At 43.4% G+C, this 19,627-nt stretch overlaps 1 protein-coding gene across 3 annotated transcripts in view; it reads left to right on the top strand.

The window, feature by feature from the left end:
- Positions 1-261: 261 nt before the first annotated feature.
- Positions 262-19,627, top strand: part of CACNA2D3 (calcium voltage-gated channel auxiliary subunit alpha2delta 3) — a 1,029,735-nt gene continuing 1,010,369 nt past the window's right edge. For 2 of the 3 annotated variants that reach the window (XM_077278408.1, XM_077278409.1), the window contains exons 1-2: positions 272-1,507; positions 2,091-2,172. In XM_077278408.1, coding sequence (XP_077134523.1) covers positions 1,272-1,507; positions 2,091-2,172 — 318 coding nt within the window. In that variant the 5' untranslated portion in view covers positions 272-1,271. Of the gene's footprint in view, positions 1,508-2,090; positions 2,173-19,627 lie in introns of all 3 variants that reach the window. The other variant, XM_077278410.1, reaches the window with a different exon arrangement.

Consider the following 19,627-nt stretch of genomic DNA (forward strand, 5'->3'; position numbering starts at 1 on the left):
GGGTTAAAGGATTACTAGAGAGAGGCAGCGATACTTCCATTCTGGTGTAAACAGAACTTTACAGTAGTACTATGCTAATCTGGAATAATGGCAGCATTCTGAGAGCCGCTAGATTAATGGATGCTCAGCATGCGTGCAAAGCACAAAAATAAAAGCAGAGTTGTGAGTCAGGGAAGAGAAAGGAAGAAATGTTGGGATGGAGGGGGGGGGGGGGAAGTAGATATCTCCAGAGCTGTGGAGCTGTTTAGTTCATTTTTTTTTGTTTAAAGGCAGAGATCTGATGCACAATTTACCAAAGGGATTCCTCCTCAAACCGAAATTAATAATTTATTCATGGTCTCGAGTCACTTAGCCTGCATTGATCTAGCGAAGCTGCATTTTGCAGATCTGGAGCATCTGCTGCGGCCGTGATATGAAGCAGCCATGCACGGGGGATTGAGCGAAAGCCGGGCGAGATCGAAAAAACTGACTGAGATGCCGAGATGACATGTCAGCGAAGGGTCCTGCTCTCGCGGTCTTCTCCACTTTGCCGGCGAGCTGCTCTTTGGGTGGTTGTACTGTGTAGCCGTTCGGCACAACAATAGCTGCTATGCAGCACGGCACTGAATGAATTGGGGGGAACTCTCCGGTGGGTGTTCATTGTCCCTCGTGTCAACTCCCCCCTACCCTTTTATTCCTCACTCGCTGTCAACACAACACCCCCCCACCCCAGCAAATTGTTCATCGACCGTCCCTCCCGAGAAGACTTGCTTGCCATATAACTGCTCCCTCTTCAACTCTTTGCTTCTCGTCCTCCTACTCCGGTTTTCAATATATTTTCCGCTTGGACCATCTTGCACAAGTTCCCGTCTTCTTCTTTTTTTTCTTCTTCCCAATTTGTCAGCACTTTTCCATTAATGTCCGTTCCTGCTCCAGTGAACCAGCTCTAGACTTGATATGGGATGAAGGCTGGAGGTTACAAGGAAAAGAAAAAGGAGACCTGAAGGCAGCTTCCCATTTGTAAAGTGAGCAGTAATTGTGAGAGGACAGGCTGCACGGTTGGAATCAATAGTCTGCTTTCTTGCAGCTTAAGAGCTCTCTAGCCTCTTCAGTAGGTCAGAGAAGTAACTCCAGTGCTCTGCTTACTGCAGAGTTGGACAGAAGTAAAGGCACGAGGCTGCAGTGCTGGTACATCACGCTTCCTGTTACCAAGGACACAACTTTTCGAGTCATCGCATCTTCTTCCGTCTACTCTTCCACCACCAGGACTGTTATCGGATGGAAAATGATGAATGATCAACTCTTATTCCTTTAACTCTACTCAACCCAAAAACCCCCCAGAAAATCAGCCTGATTTTTTTTTCACTTCTTTTACTGTACAACCCTCTCCAGACACAAGACCAGGAACCATGCAAGGGATCTTCACCATTCCACTAGCGTTTGGGATCTTTTTCTTCTTCTTCTGGATAGCCTTGAACACGACGCTAAAACCAGCAACCGGATCGGAGCAGCAGATCCCCTTATCTATGTAAGTGACAAGTCATTTTTTTTTTTTTACGTATTTCTTTCACGGGTGAAGACGTTGGCGGAAACTTAAGTTTAAGAGACTGCAGATATTTTTTTTTTTCCAAGGGCTATTTTGACGTAGCCAATTAAATGCAGTCGTGCGGGAAGGAGAAATAGTCGTGTGGGAAGGAGAAATAGGCTTTTTTTTGTTGTTGTTCCCTCTTGTCACCTCGATATCAATTTACCTGCTGCCTATTTCTGACCTTGCTTTACGATTTTGACATTTTTTTTTTTATCCGCGTTTCGTTATGGCATTAAACCCATGGTGAACGAACCGGCACGGCTAAAAAAAATGTAATTTCTAAGGGAGTAAAGCAGAAGGTTCCTTGTCTCCATTTGTACAGATAGGAGCTGCTGCAGATGCATGACACAGAGAGGCCTTACCTTGCTCGAGAAGGCTAGATGCAGATTTGCAAGTGGCTCCCATGTCCTGTTCTGCAGTGCTGTTGGTTTTCCGTAGTAGTGGGGGTGTTCAATGAAAAAGGTTTTTCTCCGTGGAACGAAGCTGGTGCATTTACGCTTCTCTCTATGTCTCTTCGTCCTAGGGTAAAGCTCTGGGCCTCTGCATTCGGTGGTGAGATCAAATCCATAGCAGCAAAGTACTCAGGTTCCCAGCTCCTGCAGAAGGTAAGCGCAGTGTATTTGTGCTAGCATGGCGCTGGCAGAGCATATCGATAACAGACAATGCCGGAGGTTTCTCCTCTACGCTATCAGCCTTTATTATAGCGTCGCATCTAAAAATATCTTGTTAATTAAGCCGTTACACTTAATTGCAAAACTGTCTAAATGAGCTAGACTGCGTGGTTGCAGTCGCCCGGGAAATTTTCGCACGGTGCATGAATTTTCGGGTTTCTAGTTTTCGATGCAAACAGCTGGGCAGACTGAAAATTGCTAACTTGATTCCGAAACGAATTAGTGTTTATTTTCATATTCCCCTTTTTTATAATTTTCATATTCCCCCTTTCTTCCCCCCCCCCATGTCAGACGATTGCGCGTTACAAGGCGACAGGAGGCATTGCCGTGTTGTCATCTCTGCAGTTCTTACAATCCCATTATTCCCCAATCATCTCGACCCAGTGCTGGGATGTATTACATCATTACAGATAAGAGGCTGTGGATGTGGTTATCTCCCCGCTCAGCCGCACAGCTGGGTAATAACCCAGAGAAGTCATGTACAAACTTGAGGAATCCGCCTAAGTTGAAATTATTGCAGGCGGTAATGAGCAAGGTGAAATTGTGATTATCAGCTCCGGAGCCAAAGCTGCAACTTTTTTTTCGGAGATTAAAAAAAAAAAAAAAAAAAATGTAATGACGGTTATAAACCATTCTGATGAACCGTACGCACCTATATGTGCCTAACGCTCAGCTCCTGTGCTATTTATGAGGACTTAGTAGCTTTGTGGCACCGCAGGAGTTAATCCGACACGAATGTTGATTGGAAGTCAGAATTAACCAGGACTCGTACAATTACCCGTATGAACATTTTCACATAGTACACATAGTGAGTCACCGCAATACATGCTTAACCGATATTCTCACGTCTTGCATATATTATCCACGTCCTTCTGGATTTCAGATGGAGACAAGAAAAAAATCCCGAAAAGATCTAAGCTAGAAGAAAAACACCGGCTAATTGCTGATCGTTGCACACTTTTAATGACTGCTACTTCATTAAGACGGTCCCGAAATTATCATAGAACAGCCTCCACCAACGCGTTTCAGACACACTTCTCGCTTCTACATTACAAAAAATAAAAACCTCCACAGCCCTCAACGTCATTGACATGTACAAGATCAACATATTTTTTTTCTTCTCCGAACAGGTTCTTTGGCCTTTTTTTTCCTCCTGTAAATTACCCCGGCATTGAAAAAACACAAATGAAAGAAATGAGTGATTTTCTGCAGCTGCCGAAATTACGGTTAGAGAGAAAAAGAAAACGAGAGACATTATTTAGCAAATTACAACTGATCATTAACAGTACTTTGATCTGATGAAGGCTTGACAGTACTCAAATGACTTTCCTTCCGTGAGATGTTTTTTTTTTTTGCGAAATTGTGATGGGGTTTGATCCTTTTCTCTATGATCTGCAGTGCAGAAGAATTACATAAGTTCACAGGCCCCCAGTGTACTTACATTTGTAGGGTCTTTTGGCTTAGGCCTGAAGGAAAAGTGTTTGGTGGGGGAGGGGGAAGACTTAGATTTGGTCAAATATAGGTCATAATATATGGGATATGGTAAAAAATTGCAAATGTGTAGGTCAAATGGATGTATATAAAGCTTATACTTATAGGACAATATTCTAGCTCATAGACAAATACATGTACAATGGGAAGATTATGGCAGTAGGCACCTTTCTTCATATACATTTACCATATTTTGCGCTTTATAAGATGCACCGGATTATAAGACGCACCCCAAGTTTTGAGGAGAGAAATAGGAAAAAAACATTTTTTAATAAAATGGTGGTGCTTCTTACAATCCAGGCGTCTTATTGGTGGCTGCGGTGAAGCGTGGTCCCAGGGTCGCTGCTGGTGTTTGGTGGTGCAGGCCACAGTGGAGCAGGGTGTTCAGTGTTCGGTGTTGCGGGGGCTCTGCCAACATTTTGTGAAAGCCCAGAGCCCCTGCGCTATTTACTATGCAGTGGATTCTTGGAAAATGGCTGCTTAGGCGGCGCATGCGGAGATGGAGATCTTGGCATTGAGATCTCATCTCCCGAGATCTTGGTGCCGAGATCTTCATCAGCGGCCATTTTCCTGGAGGCATTGCATAGAGGCAGGGGCGGATGGAGATCTCGGCTTTCCTCCATCTGCGTCTGCGCCGAGTGAGAAGCTGGAAGCCGGACGTCGGACCCCGGTATAAGAATGGTGGCAGCCATATGCTGTCACCTAAGGGCTACCGCTCACTGCCGTGCCACCACCGCAGGACCACCGCTCGTCGCCGTACCACCACCGCACACTGTAGGACCACCGCACCACCACCGCAACACCCCCAGCTCTGGGACCGCAGCATTGGAAAGAACAGTGTTCGGTTAATAAGACACACCCCCATTTTCCCCCTAATTTTGGGGATCATAAAAGTGTGTCTTATAATCCGAAAAATACGGTAATTATTTTACTATGCATTATTGTATATGTGACCAGTGTCAGACTGAGGTACCAAGGGCTCACCAGTACCAACTCTAGGACCCACTTTTCAGCTACCTGCAAACGTCACATTGTCCTCAATCACAAATTTATATAACAATGAACTGGGTAGATTGGTGAATGAATAAGATGCCACCATTGTCTGTACATAGAGATTCAAGTATATAGTGCCAAATACTGCTCATATAAGAGGGTGGTGGTCCACTCTTGCACAGGGGCCCACCGGAGGATTCTCCTGTTCTCCTGTTGGCCAGTCCAAGGCTGATTGTGACCCTATTTTTCATTTTCTTGGGGCATAGATGTTTGTCCGCTGTTTACTAGAGTGTTGTGTGTATATGGCCATGCTAGCTGAACATTAATGTTCTTGGGTGGTTATGTGTTATCCAACATAAGAAACATGAGCCGAACGCGTGTAATATTTCTATATGGATTTTAAAATTATCCTCCTCATCCTTATAAGTGCTCAGAGCCAGTTACTGAGACAATCGCTGATGAACAGTTAATGCGAGTGCCAGTGAATTGCTTGTCACTCATGCAGTAAGTGAAAGACATAATCTGCTTCATGCAAATACATTTGTGCCTTATCTTTTTTCATGGGGCCCCATGTGGTAATAATTGCAGTCAAGCAAACAGTATAAAAATGTCTAAGGTCCCGAGGCTCGCACTGATTTACGCTTATTTTTGTGCCATCCCCCCCCTTTTTTCATGGTTTGTATTTGGCTGAGCTGCTAATAAACTGGCCTGAAATTCACTAATTTTGGACAAATAATCTTTTCGGTACATTGAGTTCTGGACTCAATTCTAATTTTTCAAGCAATTTGGATGTTTTTTATAAAAAAAAAATGTTTTAAGTAAATACATGCCAATTCCTAAAAATGCTTCATCCAGTTTATAGAAATGTTGAAATAATGATTTTTCTTAAAATTGAATGTGAAAAACTAGACACAAGAAAAAAGGGGAATATTAGGGTATATCCTATTCTTTGAAAACCCTTTAGGAAGTATCAGAAATCATAGGTTGTTTTTGAATTTGCAACTTTTTCCAATAAAAATTTTCACTCCTGTTGAAAAGTCTAAGGGCTTATCCGGAAGTCAATTTTTGACGTACAAATTTTTCATGGAGAGGACAGTCTATGAGGTTGGTCACAAGTCCATGTATTGTTGAGGACTGAGTAGTCCGAACAAATACAAGAAGGCATGTCCGATTTTGTACCGAGCCACGGATCAAATTCGCCAATGCAAGTCTATGGGTTGGTAAAAAAATATCGGACAACATGCGATTGCCATCTCAGTGCTGTCCGCTTCTCACTGACTGTTTCATAGGAGAAGCTTGAGAAACCTCCATCAGTGTTTTTTTTGCATGCGAGAAAAAACGATGAACCTCTGATCGTAAAAACTGACACATTGATCACAAACTGATGAAAATAGGATCAAAAGCACTGATGAAATGCGAGAAAAATCAATGTCTGAATGAACCGTAAGTTCAGGTTTCACCTAGTTTCTAACTTTCTGTGGCTTTTCCAACATATTTCTACCAGTCTGTCTTTTTCTTTCCCACTTTATGCCCCCCAGATTTTTCCATTTCTTAGTTACTTATTTATATATTTAGTATATCTACCTGAAGAAAAAAATCACTAACGACGATTTTCTCATTCACCTTGACGAGAGGTCGTGTTGAAGTCAGGTGCTCCTGATACTTTAGGAGGAGTTGAAGTCAGATGCTCCTGATACTTTAGGAGGCGTTGAAGTCAGATGCTCCTGATACTGTAGGAGGCGTTGAAATCAGATGCTCCTGATACTTTAGGAGGTGTTGAAGTCAGATGCTCCTGATACTTTAGGAGGTGTTGAATTCAGATGCTCCTGATACTTTAGGAGCCGCATACCTCTTAATGAATCAGGAGTGTTTGAGGTGTGACTTGCACATCCATGCTCTTGGCCACAAATCTTACTCCAGTCACTAACTGTAGCAAGAATTCTGGCATATGGGATGCTGCAGCTTGTCGCCAATTAGACAAGCCGTGACATCATGCCCCTGCTGCAACCTTACTCAGCCCCTGTTCAGCCAATTTTGGCGAAGCTGGGAGAAACTGTCGTGAAAATGACAAAATTCACAACATTTTTGCTCAACTCTGATAATTCTGGCAAAATTGAATTGTGGCCTTAGATTCCCATAAACGTGCGGCTTGACCACTATGTTCCATTTTTGCTCATTGTGTCATAGAGTTCTTAGGCTCATGGAAAGGCTGTAATTTTGCACATAATGCTCTAGGAATTTATTAAAGAGCTATTTATCATCTGAGTGTCAAATGGATGAAAACTGCTTAGAATAATCTTCAAAAACATGTTTTTCAATATTGATATAAGTCGTCACTGAACTTTCCGACAACTCCATCTCATTTTAAATACCAGTAATTTGGCATTGTTGCAGGTCAGTGGATAATTATATTAATAGGTTGTCCAATTGGAAACATTAGCATCCTAAGGCTGCATTCACACATTAGTTTATCTCAGACTGATTTGAATAGGGGATGGATGTGCAGTACCTGGCCACAGTTGACAAGTTTGTGATGTGCAGCTCCGCAACTGAGCAGTTCTGTCTACCGCCGACACTGGGAAAAGCAGATTGGCAGAGGTGCCGAGTGTCGCATCCTCACCGATCAGACATTGATGACCTATCCTAAGGAACGGCCATCAATGTAAAAGTCCCAGACAACCCCTTTAAATATTGATAACCCATTCTTTGTATCAGTCATCTATAACTATAAATATTTATTGGTGGTCAAGACGTCCCAAAGGGTTAGTAGTGTTTGACATAACAGTATTCCCATGTCCTATGACAACTGACCATTCTCGGGAGTCGAAAGTCAAAATTATACCAAAATTATAACAGCACATGTTCTGTGAAAAGTGTAAAGGTCAGTAGATACCATCAAGAATGTTGTTCAGGGAGTCTTTGGAGACACAATGGACTTTATATGCATTTGTATACAAATATGTATGTGAGAAAATGTTACATTGGCTTGGAAGGAAAAAAAAAACACCCTTTTGTTTCACTTCAAAGAAAGTTTACCAAAGGACATACCGTTCTTGCCAAGGTCTTAGAAAAGCAGATGACATCCGTAAATAGCAATTGCTACTATAGATATATTTATTCCAAAAATATGATCTTGTAGAGCTAATGACTAAGCTGTAGACCAAAGTGCTGCCGTAAGACATATTAGTATCTGGCTGTTAGCTCCTTGAAGAACATAGCTTAGCTGGAAAGATAAATTATAGCATAGGGTAGGGGCAACTGTAGTCTTCACTCTTCAGGATCCAGGTATGGTCCTTGAGATCATTTTTATTTTTCGACTTGAACTATTTTCATGCAACTTTTTTGATACAACTCAATGGCTCCATTGGGGCTTCCGTCTGAAGCCCTGATTGTCAGGACTAAGGCAAAACCCTGAAGGTATTATTGACTTTAATGAGGAAGTCGTAGTCCTTCTTGAGGTAGGTCAACTGTGCTTTTGTGCCTTCCTCAATAGGGCAGAAGGACACTGCCAAAACGAAGACCGGCAGAGCACAAAGTGACTCCATCTGCTTTAGTGGCTCCATTGGGGGTTCCACCTTATTCCCCCTTTTCAGGGCTTCAGACAGAAGCCCCGATGGAGACACTGATGTGGTGGCAGAAACGCAGTGTGATCTCTGCGTTACAATGGATGTTATAAGGTAAACAAAAAATACAAAATTCCCCCTTTATTAAAGAAGCATGTCACAAAGTTTTGATGCACAATATATCGACACATTGAGGTAGCATTATATGGGAAAGTATAAATTTTACGAGTAGCAAGTTGCACGCAAATGTATTGTCCCTCTAGGCTTCCATATTCCATGAAGTGGTTGCCATTTCTAAACTGTTTGGTCACCCAATCGCATAAGAGGAACGTGGACACGTCAAGAAAGTCACTGTGGCTTTCAATTAGATTATTAGAAATTTGTGGTCCATGGAGGTGAGTCCAGCGGCCAGTTCTTTACTCTGAGGCCGCTGGACGATAGCCCTGAGAACTGCTTTCTACCAGATGGTATCCACGGCTCTTCTTTTGATTAGTTTCCCTGGTACGATGTCGTTTGTGCATTACATAGCAATGACGATGTCACGCTAATCAAGAGAAGAGCCAGGAAGGAGGAGGTCCTCAGGATTCCTGTCCAGTGGTTGTGGGATACTGACTGTTGCTCGTCTCTAGTAGTAAATTGATTTGCTTATTGTCAATGGTAGCGCAGTTGGGCCATATATAATGGAGTCACATCGCATACACCAGATAGCAACTCACAGGCTGATATGTTAATAATAAAAATTATACCCTCCTCAAACTGATTCCTCGTAGCTCCCATTCCAACATTTACCCATGCCTCCTGGTCTCCTCTTCCTACAAACATCCCCTTTCAACCAATGATTGGTTAAAGGGGGTACTCATTGTGTGCAGTGATTGGCTGAGTAGGCTTTTTGGTGTGTCGAAATTGGACCAGGAAAAAGAGGCCAATGAGCATTGGTAAAGCATTGTAATGACAGCTGTGGGCGATTGGTATGGGTATTACTTTTTTAATAATTTCCACTGCCAATAATGTTCGCTCTTTTATAAAAATATACTCAGAAAGCATTAAGACAACACATAGGTTGTTGCTAAAAAATAGGTCACATCTTCCCTTTGAGTTAATTCATTACAGCTTGACACAATGAAAAATGTGTTTAGTCTATGGATGCTTATGATTTAAACTAGATGGTGGCCCGATTCTAACGCATCAGGTATTCTAGAATATGTAAGCGTAGTGTATAGCACAGCCCACGTAGTATATTGCACAGCCACGTAGTACATTGCGCAGCCCACGCAGTACATTGCGCAGCCCACGTTGTACATTGCGCAGTCCACGTAGTATATTGCGCAGCCCACGTTGTACATTGTGCAGCCGACATTGTATATTGCGCAGCCCACATTGTATATTGCGCAGCCCGCATTGTATATTGCGCAGCCCACGTTGTATATTGCGTAGCCCACGTTGTATATTGCGCAGCCCACGTTGTATATTACGCAGCCCACGTTATATATTGCGCAGCCCACGTTGTATATTGTGCAGCCCGCGTTGTATAGTCATGTAGTATATTGCCCAGCCACATAGTATATAGCACAGCCCACGTAGTATATAGCACAGCCCACGTAGTATATAGCACAGCCCATGTAGTATATTGCCCAGCCCACGTAGTATATAGCCCAGCCACGTAGTATATTGCACAGCCCATGTAGTATATAGCACAGCCCATGTAGTATATTGCCCAGCCCATGTAGTATATTGCCCAGCCCATGTAGTATATTGCCCAGCCACATAGTATATTGCCCAGCCCACATAGTATATAGCAATGTGGGCATTATATCCCTGTTAAAAAAAAGAAATAAAATAAAAAATAGTTATATACTCACCTTCCGGATCCAAGCGAAGCGGTTACCGACGCTGCTCGTGCGCTCCGGTCCCAAGAGTGCATTGCGGTCTCGCGAGATGATGACGTAGCGGTCTCGCGAGATGATGATGTAGTGGTCTTGCGAGACCGCTACATCATCATCTCGCGAGATCGCAGCATGGACAGGGCGGTTACCGGAGCGTCGCGAGCGGGAAAGGCCTGTTGTCGATCCGGGGGCCGACGGACGGTGAGTATATAACGATTTTTTTATTTTTTTTATTATTTTTAACATTAGATCGCTTTACTATTCATGCCGCATAGGCAGCATGAATAGTAAAATGTTGGTCACACAGGGTTAATAGCAGCGGTAACGGAGTGTATTACACCGCGGCATAACACGGTCCGTTACCGCTGGCATTAACCCTGTGTGAGGGCAGACTGGAGGGGAGTATGGAGCGGGCCCTGACTGTGGGGAGGAAGGAGCGGCCATTGTGGCAGTCGCTGATTGGACGACCAATAAGCGACTTGGATTCCATGACAGTCAGAGGCCGCGACCAATGAATATCCCTGACAGACAGAAAGACAGACAGACAGAAGGACAGACAGACGGAAGTGACCCTTAGACAATTATATAGTAGATGCACCTCAATCTCATTTTTCCTGGAACACACATAGACATATTCCATTGGTGTATTTCTACCAAATATGTCACAATCTCTGTAGAAGTAGTTTTATATGCTAAAATTTTTATGTTATATAATCTTTTGGAATTCTTAATAATAAAATGGACTGGTACGATTATTTTGAAAATCTATATCTATATAATACTAATGTTAAAATAGGATCTCAGGGGTAATGTCTCTCCTTTGTGAAGAGACATGTCTGACATTCCAGTGTAAGGAGACTTATAGGCCATGCAATGCTCCTCTGGGATATTAAATATGTAAATTGTCTCTTTAGAGATTAGATTTGGCTGTAGGAGAAACTTCTGACTAGGGGTGACCCCAGTCAGAGGCCTCCTATACAGCCAAACTAGATCTCCTATTTTTCACTGAGGAGGGGCAGCATCTCAAAACACGTGTCTGCAAATTGAGATTCTGGTTCGGTTTTTGCCCTAAGTCATGTGACAAGGTTCGTTAAAGGGTCGATATGGACTTTTAGAATTACTGCTTCCAATAGATGGCGCCAGAGTTTCCTATCTGAAGAGCCAATTTGCATATTATATTAAAATGAGGATTTTATGAGTCCAGCATAACTTTAATATTCAGTGGGAAAGCTTTCGAAGGCAGTTTTTCTGACATGGATTTTCACAGTAAGTACACCAAAGTCATTAGGTCTTAGAACTCTCTGGACTTCACAGTTATTTTCTCCGGTGGGATTAAGGAATTGCAGTTCTATATAGTTACTGTGCTGATTTTGCTATTAGGAAAATTATTACATTATTAATTTGATAAATGAATTTTCCAGGACTTTAAAAAAAATTTGGCAGAGCAAATTGGCATAAAATAAAAAAATAAATGTTATTTATCACTGAAATCTTCTCTCCCGTCACGTCGGTGCTGCCACTCCAGTGATGATGCCTCCTTCATCAGTCATCTGACTGCTGAGGCCACTGATTGGCTGCAGATATCACATGACTGATGGACAGGACATCATCAGGAAAATCCTAGGAGTCACAAAATTAATATACAGATTGTTGCCTTATAATGAGTGAATACATCTCAATACGTCTCAAAAATATATTGTAGGAAATGTTTTAATTTTACAGCCTAAAATACTATATACTTTGAATTGCTCTTTCTTAAAGAGAATCTGTCACTGGGTTAGAAGTGGGCATTTTTTTGTTCTTATTTTATTTCTACTGCTCAACTGAGATATTCAGTTTTTTTCTTTATTTCTTTTCGTAAATCTGCCATTTGGTCGTGCATTTTTTATTTAGTGCTAATTTTTAGGTTACCGATCATGGAGAGTGAATTAGAGGATCCTCGGGGGTGTGTCTTCAGACTGATCTGTATAAATATCCTGTAAGCCACGCCCCCTGCTTAAGACCATAGAATTAAAAGGACCCTTATCTCAGGAACTGTATGGTCGATTAAAAAAAAACCAAAAAACACAAAAAAACAGAAAACTCAGGGGAGCAGCGGGAATAAAATAAGAGCAGAACCCGGCCACTTTTGACCTGGTAACAGATCCTCTTTAAAGAATGTATTATTTCCAGACTTTTGGCTTTTTATATTCGGCATTGTCTTATTAAGAGGATTCTACAGCAATATCCCCTTGAGTGTTTAGTAGATGTTCGCAGATAGGTTCAGCTCCATAGTAATAACTTCTCTAGACATTGGTTCTGCTATGTAATTTAGGTTTCCTAGATTAATATATGCAGCAAGTAAAAGATCTTGGGTTTAAATTGAATGAACAAAAACTTTATTGGCAGCACTTCAAGTGGACGGTTTAATCAGTGACAACAGTCATCTCACTTGCCCTTTGTAATCTGCCTTGTGTCAAGCAATTGCAATGACATTGTCTAATTCATTGCCTGCCACTATGTTGGTTGTGAAGTCATTTGGGACTTCACTCCCATCCTCATACAGTATATTAATAAGGTAAAAATCATCCTATAGGGCAAGAATAAAAAGCTACTTCTGCGAATCTTCACCTGCTATCATATACTTTCAATGATCAATATTTTCTGTGTGATCCTTACTAGTGATGAGTGTGCGTGCTGGGATAAGGTGTTATCTGAGCATGCTCAGGTGCTAACAGAGTGACTTCGGCGTGCTTGAAAAATATATTCGAGTCCCTGTGGCTATTCAACAGCCGCAACACATGTAGGGATTGCAGGCACCGGGACTAGAACATATTTTTCAAGCACGCTGAAGATGCTCTATTAGTACCCGAGCATGCTCAGATAACACCTTATCCCAGCACGTTCGCTCATCACTAATCTTTACCAATTGGGTAAAAACACTTTTTGTTCTTGTGTCCAAACGGCTGTGTCTGCTTTTACAACCAAATTTTCTCGAACCAATGGAGGTAAAATTAAAAATAAGTTTGCACTTTTTTTGTAATCATTTTGCTGCAAAGTTGTTTCACTTTTTATTTTACACGCAGTGGAGCAACTACAAATTGGTTGCATGGCAGTACATACCATTTTGCTATAGCACTTTTATAGCATTTATTTTATCTCAGTTTACTGGGATCTAAGGGGTAACATTTCTCCTTGTGGAGAGTGACAAGCCAAGCCTGGCATGTCAGAGTGAGGAGACTTGTGCACCATGCATGCTCCTCTGGGAAATGAATTGTTACTTACAATAGTTGGCACTAGAGTTCTAGTCCTCTTCCTCTCTGAAGAGGCAATTTACATACTTAATTTCTCAGACGAGCATGCATGCCTTATAAGTTTCCTCACTCTGACATGCCAGGCCTGGCTTGTCACTGTCCACAAGGAGAAACTTTACCCCTTAGATCCCAGTCTTAAGCCTCTCACCTAGCCAAATCAAATCTCATACTTTGTACTGACTAGAGGCAACACCACGAAACAAAGAGTCTGCAAATGGAGTTTGTGGTTTGGCTTTTATCCTATGTCATGTGACAAGGCTCGCTAAAGGGTCAATATTGACTTTTAGGAGGTGCTAGTCCTCTTTCTCTCTGAAGAGGAAATTTGCATACTTAACCCCTTCCCGACATGCCCCGTACTAGTACGGCGCAAGTCGGGTCCCCTGCTTTGATGTGGGCTCCTGTTGTGAAATTGGATTTTGGGCTCCCCCGGTGGCCACTGGTGGAATTGAACTTGTGTGCATCATCCCCTCTGTTCACCTGTTCCCATCAGGATGTGGGAGTCGCTATTTAACCTTGCTCCTCTGTCACTTCCATGCCGGTCAACATTGTAATCAGAAGCCTTTCTGTGCATGTTCCTGCTACTAGACAACTCCCAGCTAAGTTGGACTTTTGTCCTTGTTTGTTTTTGCATTTTGTTCCAGTTCACAGCTGTAGTTTTGTTTCTGTGTCTGGAAAGCTCTTGTGATCTGAAATTGCCACTCTGATGTTATGAGTTAATACTAGAGTCTTAAAGTAATTTCAGGATGGTGTTTTGATAGTGTTTTTTAGCTGACCATGAAAGTGTCCTTTCTGTCTTCCTGCTATTTAGTAAGCGGACCTCAATTTTGCTAAACCTATTTTCATACTACGTTTGTCTTTTCATCTAAAATCACCGCCAATATTTGTGGGGGCCTCTGTCTGCCTTTCGGGGAATTTTCTCTAGAGGTGAGCCAGGACTATATTTTCCTCTGCCAGGATTAGTTAGTCCTCCGGCCGGCGCTGGGCGTCTAGGGATAAAACGCAGGCTACGCTACCCGGCTACCGTTAGTTGTGCGGCAGGTTTAGTTCATGGTCAGTTTAGTTTCCATCCTTCCAAGAGCTAGTTCCTATGTTTGCTGGGCTATGTTCTCTTGCCATTGAGAACCATAACAGTTTGACCGGCCCAAAAAGGGTTAAATTAATTGGCAGAGAAAGGAGAGAAAAAAGAAGTCTGCTAAAAAATTTTTTTTTTTTTCCCTTCAGTTCTGAGTGTGCTTTCAATTGAATCACTTGCCAGTCTGCCTATATTGCAGCCTTCCTCTCTCTCTCTCCTTCAAATCCTGGAATGGCTCTGTGTTCACCTGTTTAAAATGGATATTCAGAGTTTAGCTGCAGGTTTGAATAATCTCACCACGAAAGTTCAAAATTTACAAGATTTTGTTGTTCATGTTCCTATATCTGAACCTAGAATTCCTTTGCCTGAATTTTTCTCGGGGAATAGATCTTGCTTTCAAAATTTCAAAAATAATTGCAAGTTGTTTTTGTCCCTGAAATCTCGCTCTGCTGGAGATCCTGCACAGCAGGTCAGGATTGTGATTTCCTTGCTCCGGGGCGACCCTCAAGATTGGGCTTTTGCATTGGCTCCAGGGGATCCTGCGTTGCTCAATGTGGATGCGTTTTTTCTGGCCTTGGGGTTGCTTTATGAGGAACCTCATTTAGAGCTTCAGGCAGAAAAAGCCTTGATGTCCCTATCTCAGGGGCAAGATGAAGTTGAAATATACTGCCAAAAATTCCGTAAATGGTCTGTGCTTACTCAGTGGAATGAGTGCGCCCTGGCGGCGAATTTCAGAGAGGGTCTCTCTGATGCCATTAAGGATGTTATGGTGGGGTTCCCTGTGCCTGCGGGTCTGAATGAGTCCATGACAATGGCTATCCAGATCGATAGACGTCTGCGGGAGCGCAAACCTGTGCACCATTTGGCGGTGTCTACTGAGAAGACACCAGAGAATATGCAATGTGATAGAATTCTGTCCAGAAGCGAACGGCAGAATTTTAGACGAAAAAATGGGTTGTGCTTTTATTGTGGTGATTCAACTCATGTTATATCAGCATGCTCTAAGCGTACTAAGAAGCTTGATAAGTCAGTTTCAATTGGCACTTTTCAGTCTAAGTTTATTCTATCTGTGACCCTGATTTGTTCTTTAGCATCTATTACCGCGGATGCCTATGTCGACTCTGGCGCCGCTTTGAGTCTTATGGATTGGTCCTTTGCCAAACGCTGTGGGTATGATTTAGAGCCTCTTGAAACTCCTATACCTCTGAAGGGGATTGACTCTACCCCATTGGCTAGTAATAAACCACAATACTGGACACAAGTAACTATGCGAATTAATCCGGATCATCAGGAGATTATTCGCTTTCTTGTGCTGTATAATCTACATGATGTGTTGGTGCTTGGATTGCCATGGCTGCAATCTCATAACCCAGTCCTTGACTGGAAAGCTATGTCTGTGTTAAGCTGGGGATGTAAGGGGATGCATGGGGACGTACCTTTGGTTTCCATTTCGTCATCTATTCCCTCTGAGATTCCTGAATTCTTGACTGAATATCGTGACGTTTTTGAAGAACCTAAGCTTGGTTCATTACCTCCGCACCGGGAGTGCGATTGTGCCATAGATTTGATTCCGGGTAGTAAATACCCTAAGGGTCGTTTATTTAATCTGTCTGTGCCTGAACATGCTGCTATGCGAGAATATATAAAGGAGTCCTTGAAAAAGGGACATATTCGTCCTTCGTCATCTCCCTTAGGAGCCGGTTTTTTCTTTGTGTCTAAGAAAGATGGCTCTTTGAGGCCGTGTATTGATTATCGGCTTTTGAATAAAATCACGGTTAAATATCAATATCCGTTGCCACTGCTGACTGATTTGTTTGCTCGTATAAAGGGGGCCAAGTGGTTCTCTAAGATAGATCTCCGTGGGGCGTATAATTTGGTGCGAATTAAGCAGGGGGATGAGTGGAAAACCGCATTTAATACGCCCGAGGGCCACTTTGAGTATTTGGTGATGCCTTTTGGCCTTTCAAATGCCCCTTCAGTCTTTCAGTCCTTTATGCATGACATTTTCCGTGATTATTTGGATAAATTTATGATCGTGTATCTGGATGATATTCTGATTTTTTCGGATGACTGGGACTCTCATGTCCAGCAGGTCAGGAGGGTTTTTCAGGTTTTGCGGTCTAATTCCTTGTGTGTGAAGGGTTCTAAGTGCGTTTTTGGGGTTCAAAAGATTTCCTTCTTGGGATACATTTTTTCCCCCTCTTCCATCGAGATGGATCCTGTCAAGGTTCAGGCTATTTGTGATTGGACGCAACCCTCTTCTCTTAAGAGTCTTCAGAAATTTTTGGGCTTTGCTAACTTTTATCGTCGATTTATTGCTGGTTTTTCTGATGTTGTTAAACCATTGACTGATTTGACTAAGAAGGGTGCTGATGTTGCTGATTGGTCCCCTGCTGCTGTGGAGGCCTTTCGGGAGCTTAAGCGCCGCTTTTCTTCCGCCCCTGTGTTGCGTCAGCCTGATGTTGCTCTTCCTTTTCAGGTTGAGGTCGACGCTTCTGAAATCGGAGCTGGGGCGGTTTTGTCGCAAAGAAGTTCCGACTGCTCCGTGATGAAACCTTGTGCCTTTTTTTCTCGTAAATTTTCGCCCGCCGAGCGGAATTATGATATTGGGAATTGGGAGCTTTTGGCCATGAAGTGGGCTTTTGAGGAGTGGCGTCATTGGCTTGAGGGGGCTAGACATCAGGTGGTGGTATTGACCGACCACAAAAATTTAATTTATCTTGAGTCCGCCAGACGCCTGAATCCTAGACAGGCGCGCTGGTCGTTGTTTTTCTCTCGGTTTAATTTTGTGGTGTCATACCTACCGGGTTCTAAGAATGTTAAGGCGGATGCCCTTTCTAGGAGTTTTGAGCCTGACTCCCCCGGTAATTCTGAACCTACAGGTATCCTTAAGGATGGAGTGATATTGTCTGCCGTTTCTCCAGACCTGCGGCGGGCCTTGCAGGAGTTTCAGGCGGATAGACCTGATCGTTGCCCACCTGGTAGACTGTTTGTTCCTGATGATTGGACCAGTAAAGTCATTTCTGAGGTTCATTCTTCTGCATTGGCAGGTCATCCTGGAATCTTTGGTACCAGGGATTTGGTGGCAAGGTCCTTCTGGTGGCCTTCCCTGTCACGAGATGTACGAGGCTTTGTGCAGTCTTGTGACGTTTGTGCTCGGGCCAAGCCTTGTTGTTCTCGGGCTAGTGGATTGTTGTTGCCCTTGCCTATCCCGAAGAGGCCTTGGACGCACATCTCGATGGATTTTATTTCGGATCTTCCTGTTTCTCAGAAGATGTCTGTCATCTGGGTGGTGTGTGACCGTTTCTCTAAGATGGTCCATTTGGTTCCCCTGCCTAAGTTGCCTTCTTCTTCCGAGTTGGTTCCTCTGTTTTTTCAAAATGTGGTTCGTTTGCATGGTATTCCGGAGAATATCGTTTCTGACAGAGGAACCCAATTCGTGTCTAGATTTTGGCGGGCATTCTGTGCTAGGATGGGCATAGATTTGTCTTTCTCGTCTGCTTTCCATCCTCAGACTAATGGCCAGACCGAGCGGACTAATCAGACTTTGGAGACATATTTGAGGTGTTTTGTGTCTGCAGATCAGGATGATTGGGTTGCTTTTTTGCCTTTAGCGGAGTTTGCCCTCAATAATCGGGCCAGCTCTGCCACCTTGGTGTCTCCTTTTTTCTGTAATTCGGGGTTTCATCCTCGATTTTCCTCCGGTCAGGTGGAATCTTTGGATTGTCCTGGAGTGGATGCTGTGGTGGAGAGGTTGCATCAGATTTGGGGGCAGGTGGTGGACAATTTGAAGTTGTCCCAGGAGAAGACTCAGCTTTTTGCCAATCGCCGGCGTCGGGTTGGTCCTCGGCTTTGTGTCGGGGACTTGGTGTGGTTGTCTTCTCGTTTTGTCCCTATGAGGGTTTCTTCTCCTAAGTTTAAGCCTCGGTTCATCGGCCCGTACAAGATATTGGAGATTCTTAACCCTGTGTCCTTCCGTTTGGACCTCCCTGCATCTTTTTCTATTCATAATGTTTTTCATCGGTCATTGTTGCGCAGGTATGAGGTACCGGTTGTGCCTTCCGTTGAGCCTCCTGCTCCGGTGTTGGTTGAGGGCGAGTTGGAGTACGTTGTGGAAAAAATCTTGGACTCCCGTGTTTCCAGACGGAAACTCCAGTATCTGGTCAAATGGAAGGGATACGGTCAGGAGGATAATTCTTGGGTGACTGCCTCTGATGTTCATGCCTCCGATCTGGTCCGTGCCTTTCATAGGGCTCATCCTGATCGCCCTGGTGGTTCTGGTGAGGGTTCGGTGCCCCCTCCTTGAGGGGGGGGTACTGTTGTGAAATTGGATTTTGGGCTCCCCCGGTGGCCACTGGTGGAATTGAACTTGTGTGCATCATCCCCTCTGTTCACCTGTTCCCATCAGGATGTGGGAGTCGCTATTTAACCTTGCTCCTCTGTCACTTCCATGCCGGTCAACATTGTAATCAGAAGCCTTTCTGTGCATGTTCCTGCTACTAGACAACTCCCAGCTAAGTTGGACTTTTGTCCTTGTTTGTTTTTGCATTTTGTTCCAGTTCACAGCTGTAGTTTTGTTTCTGTGTCTGGAAAGCTCTTGTGATCTGAAATTGCCACTCTGATGTTATGAGTTAATACTAGAGTCTTAAAGTAATTTCAGGATGGTGTTTTGATAGTGTTTTTTAGCTGACCATGAAAGTGTCCTTTCTGTCTTCCTGCTATTTAGTAAGCGGACCTCAATTTTGCTAAACCTATTTTCATACTACGTTTGTCTTTTCATCTAAAATCACCGCCAATATTTGTGGGGGCCTCTGTCTGCCTTTCGGGGAATTTTCTCTAGAGGTGAGCCAGGACTATATTTTCCTCTGCCAGGATTAGTTAGTCCTCCGGCCGGCGCTGGGCGTCTAGGGATAAAACGCAGGCTACGCTACCCGGCTACCGTTAGTTGTGCGGCAGGTTTAGTTCATGGTCAGTTTAGTTTCCATCCTTCCAAGAGCTAGTTCCTATGTTTGCTGGGCTATGTTCTCTTGCCATTGAGAACCATAACAGGCTCCGGCGGTGAGCCCACATCAAAGTCGCGACATGTCAGCTGTT

The sequence above is a fragment of the Ranitomeya variabilis genome, chromosome 8 (genome assembly GCF_051348905.1).
Source record: "Ranitomeya variabilis isolate aRanVar5 chromosome 8, aRanVar5.hap1, whole genome shotgun sequence".
NCBI classification, from domain to species: domain Eukaryota; kingdom Metazoa; phylum Chordata; class Amphibia; order Anura; family Dendrobatidae; genus Ranitomeya; species Ranitomeya variabilis.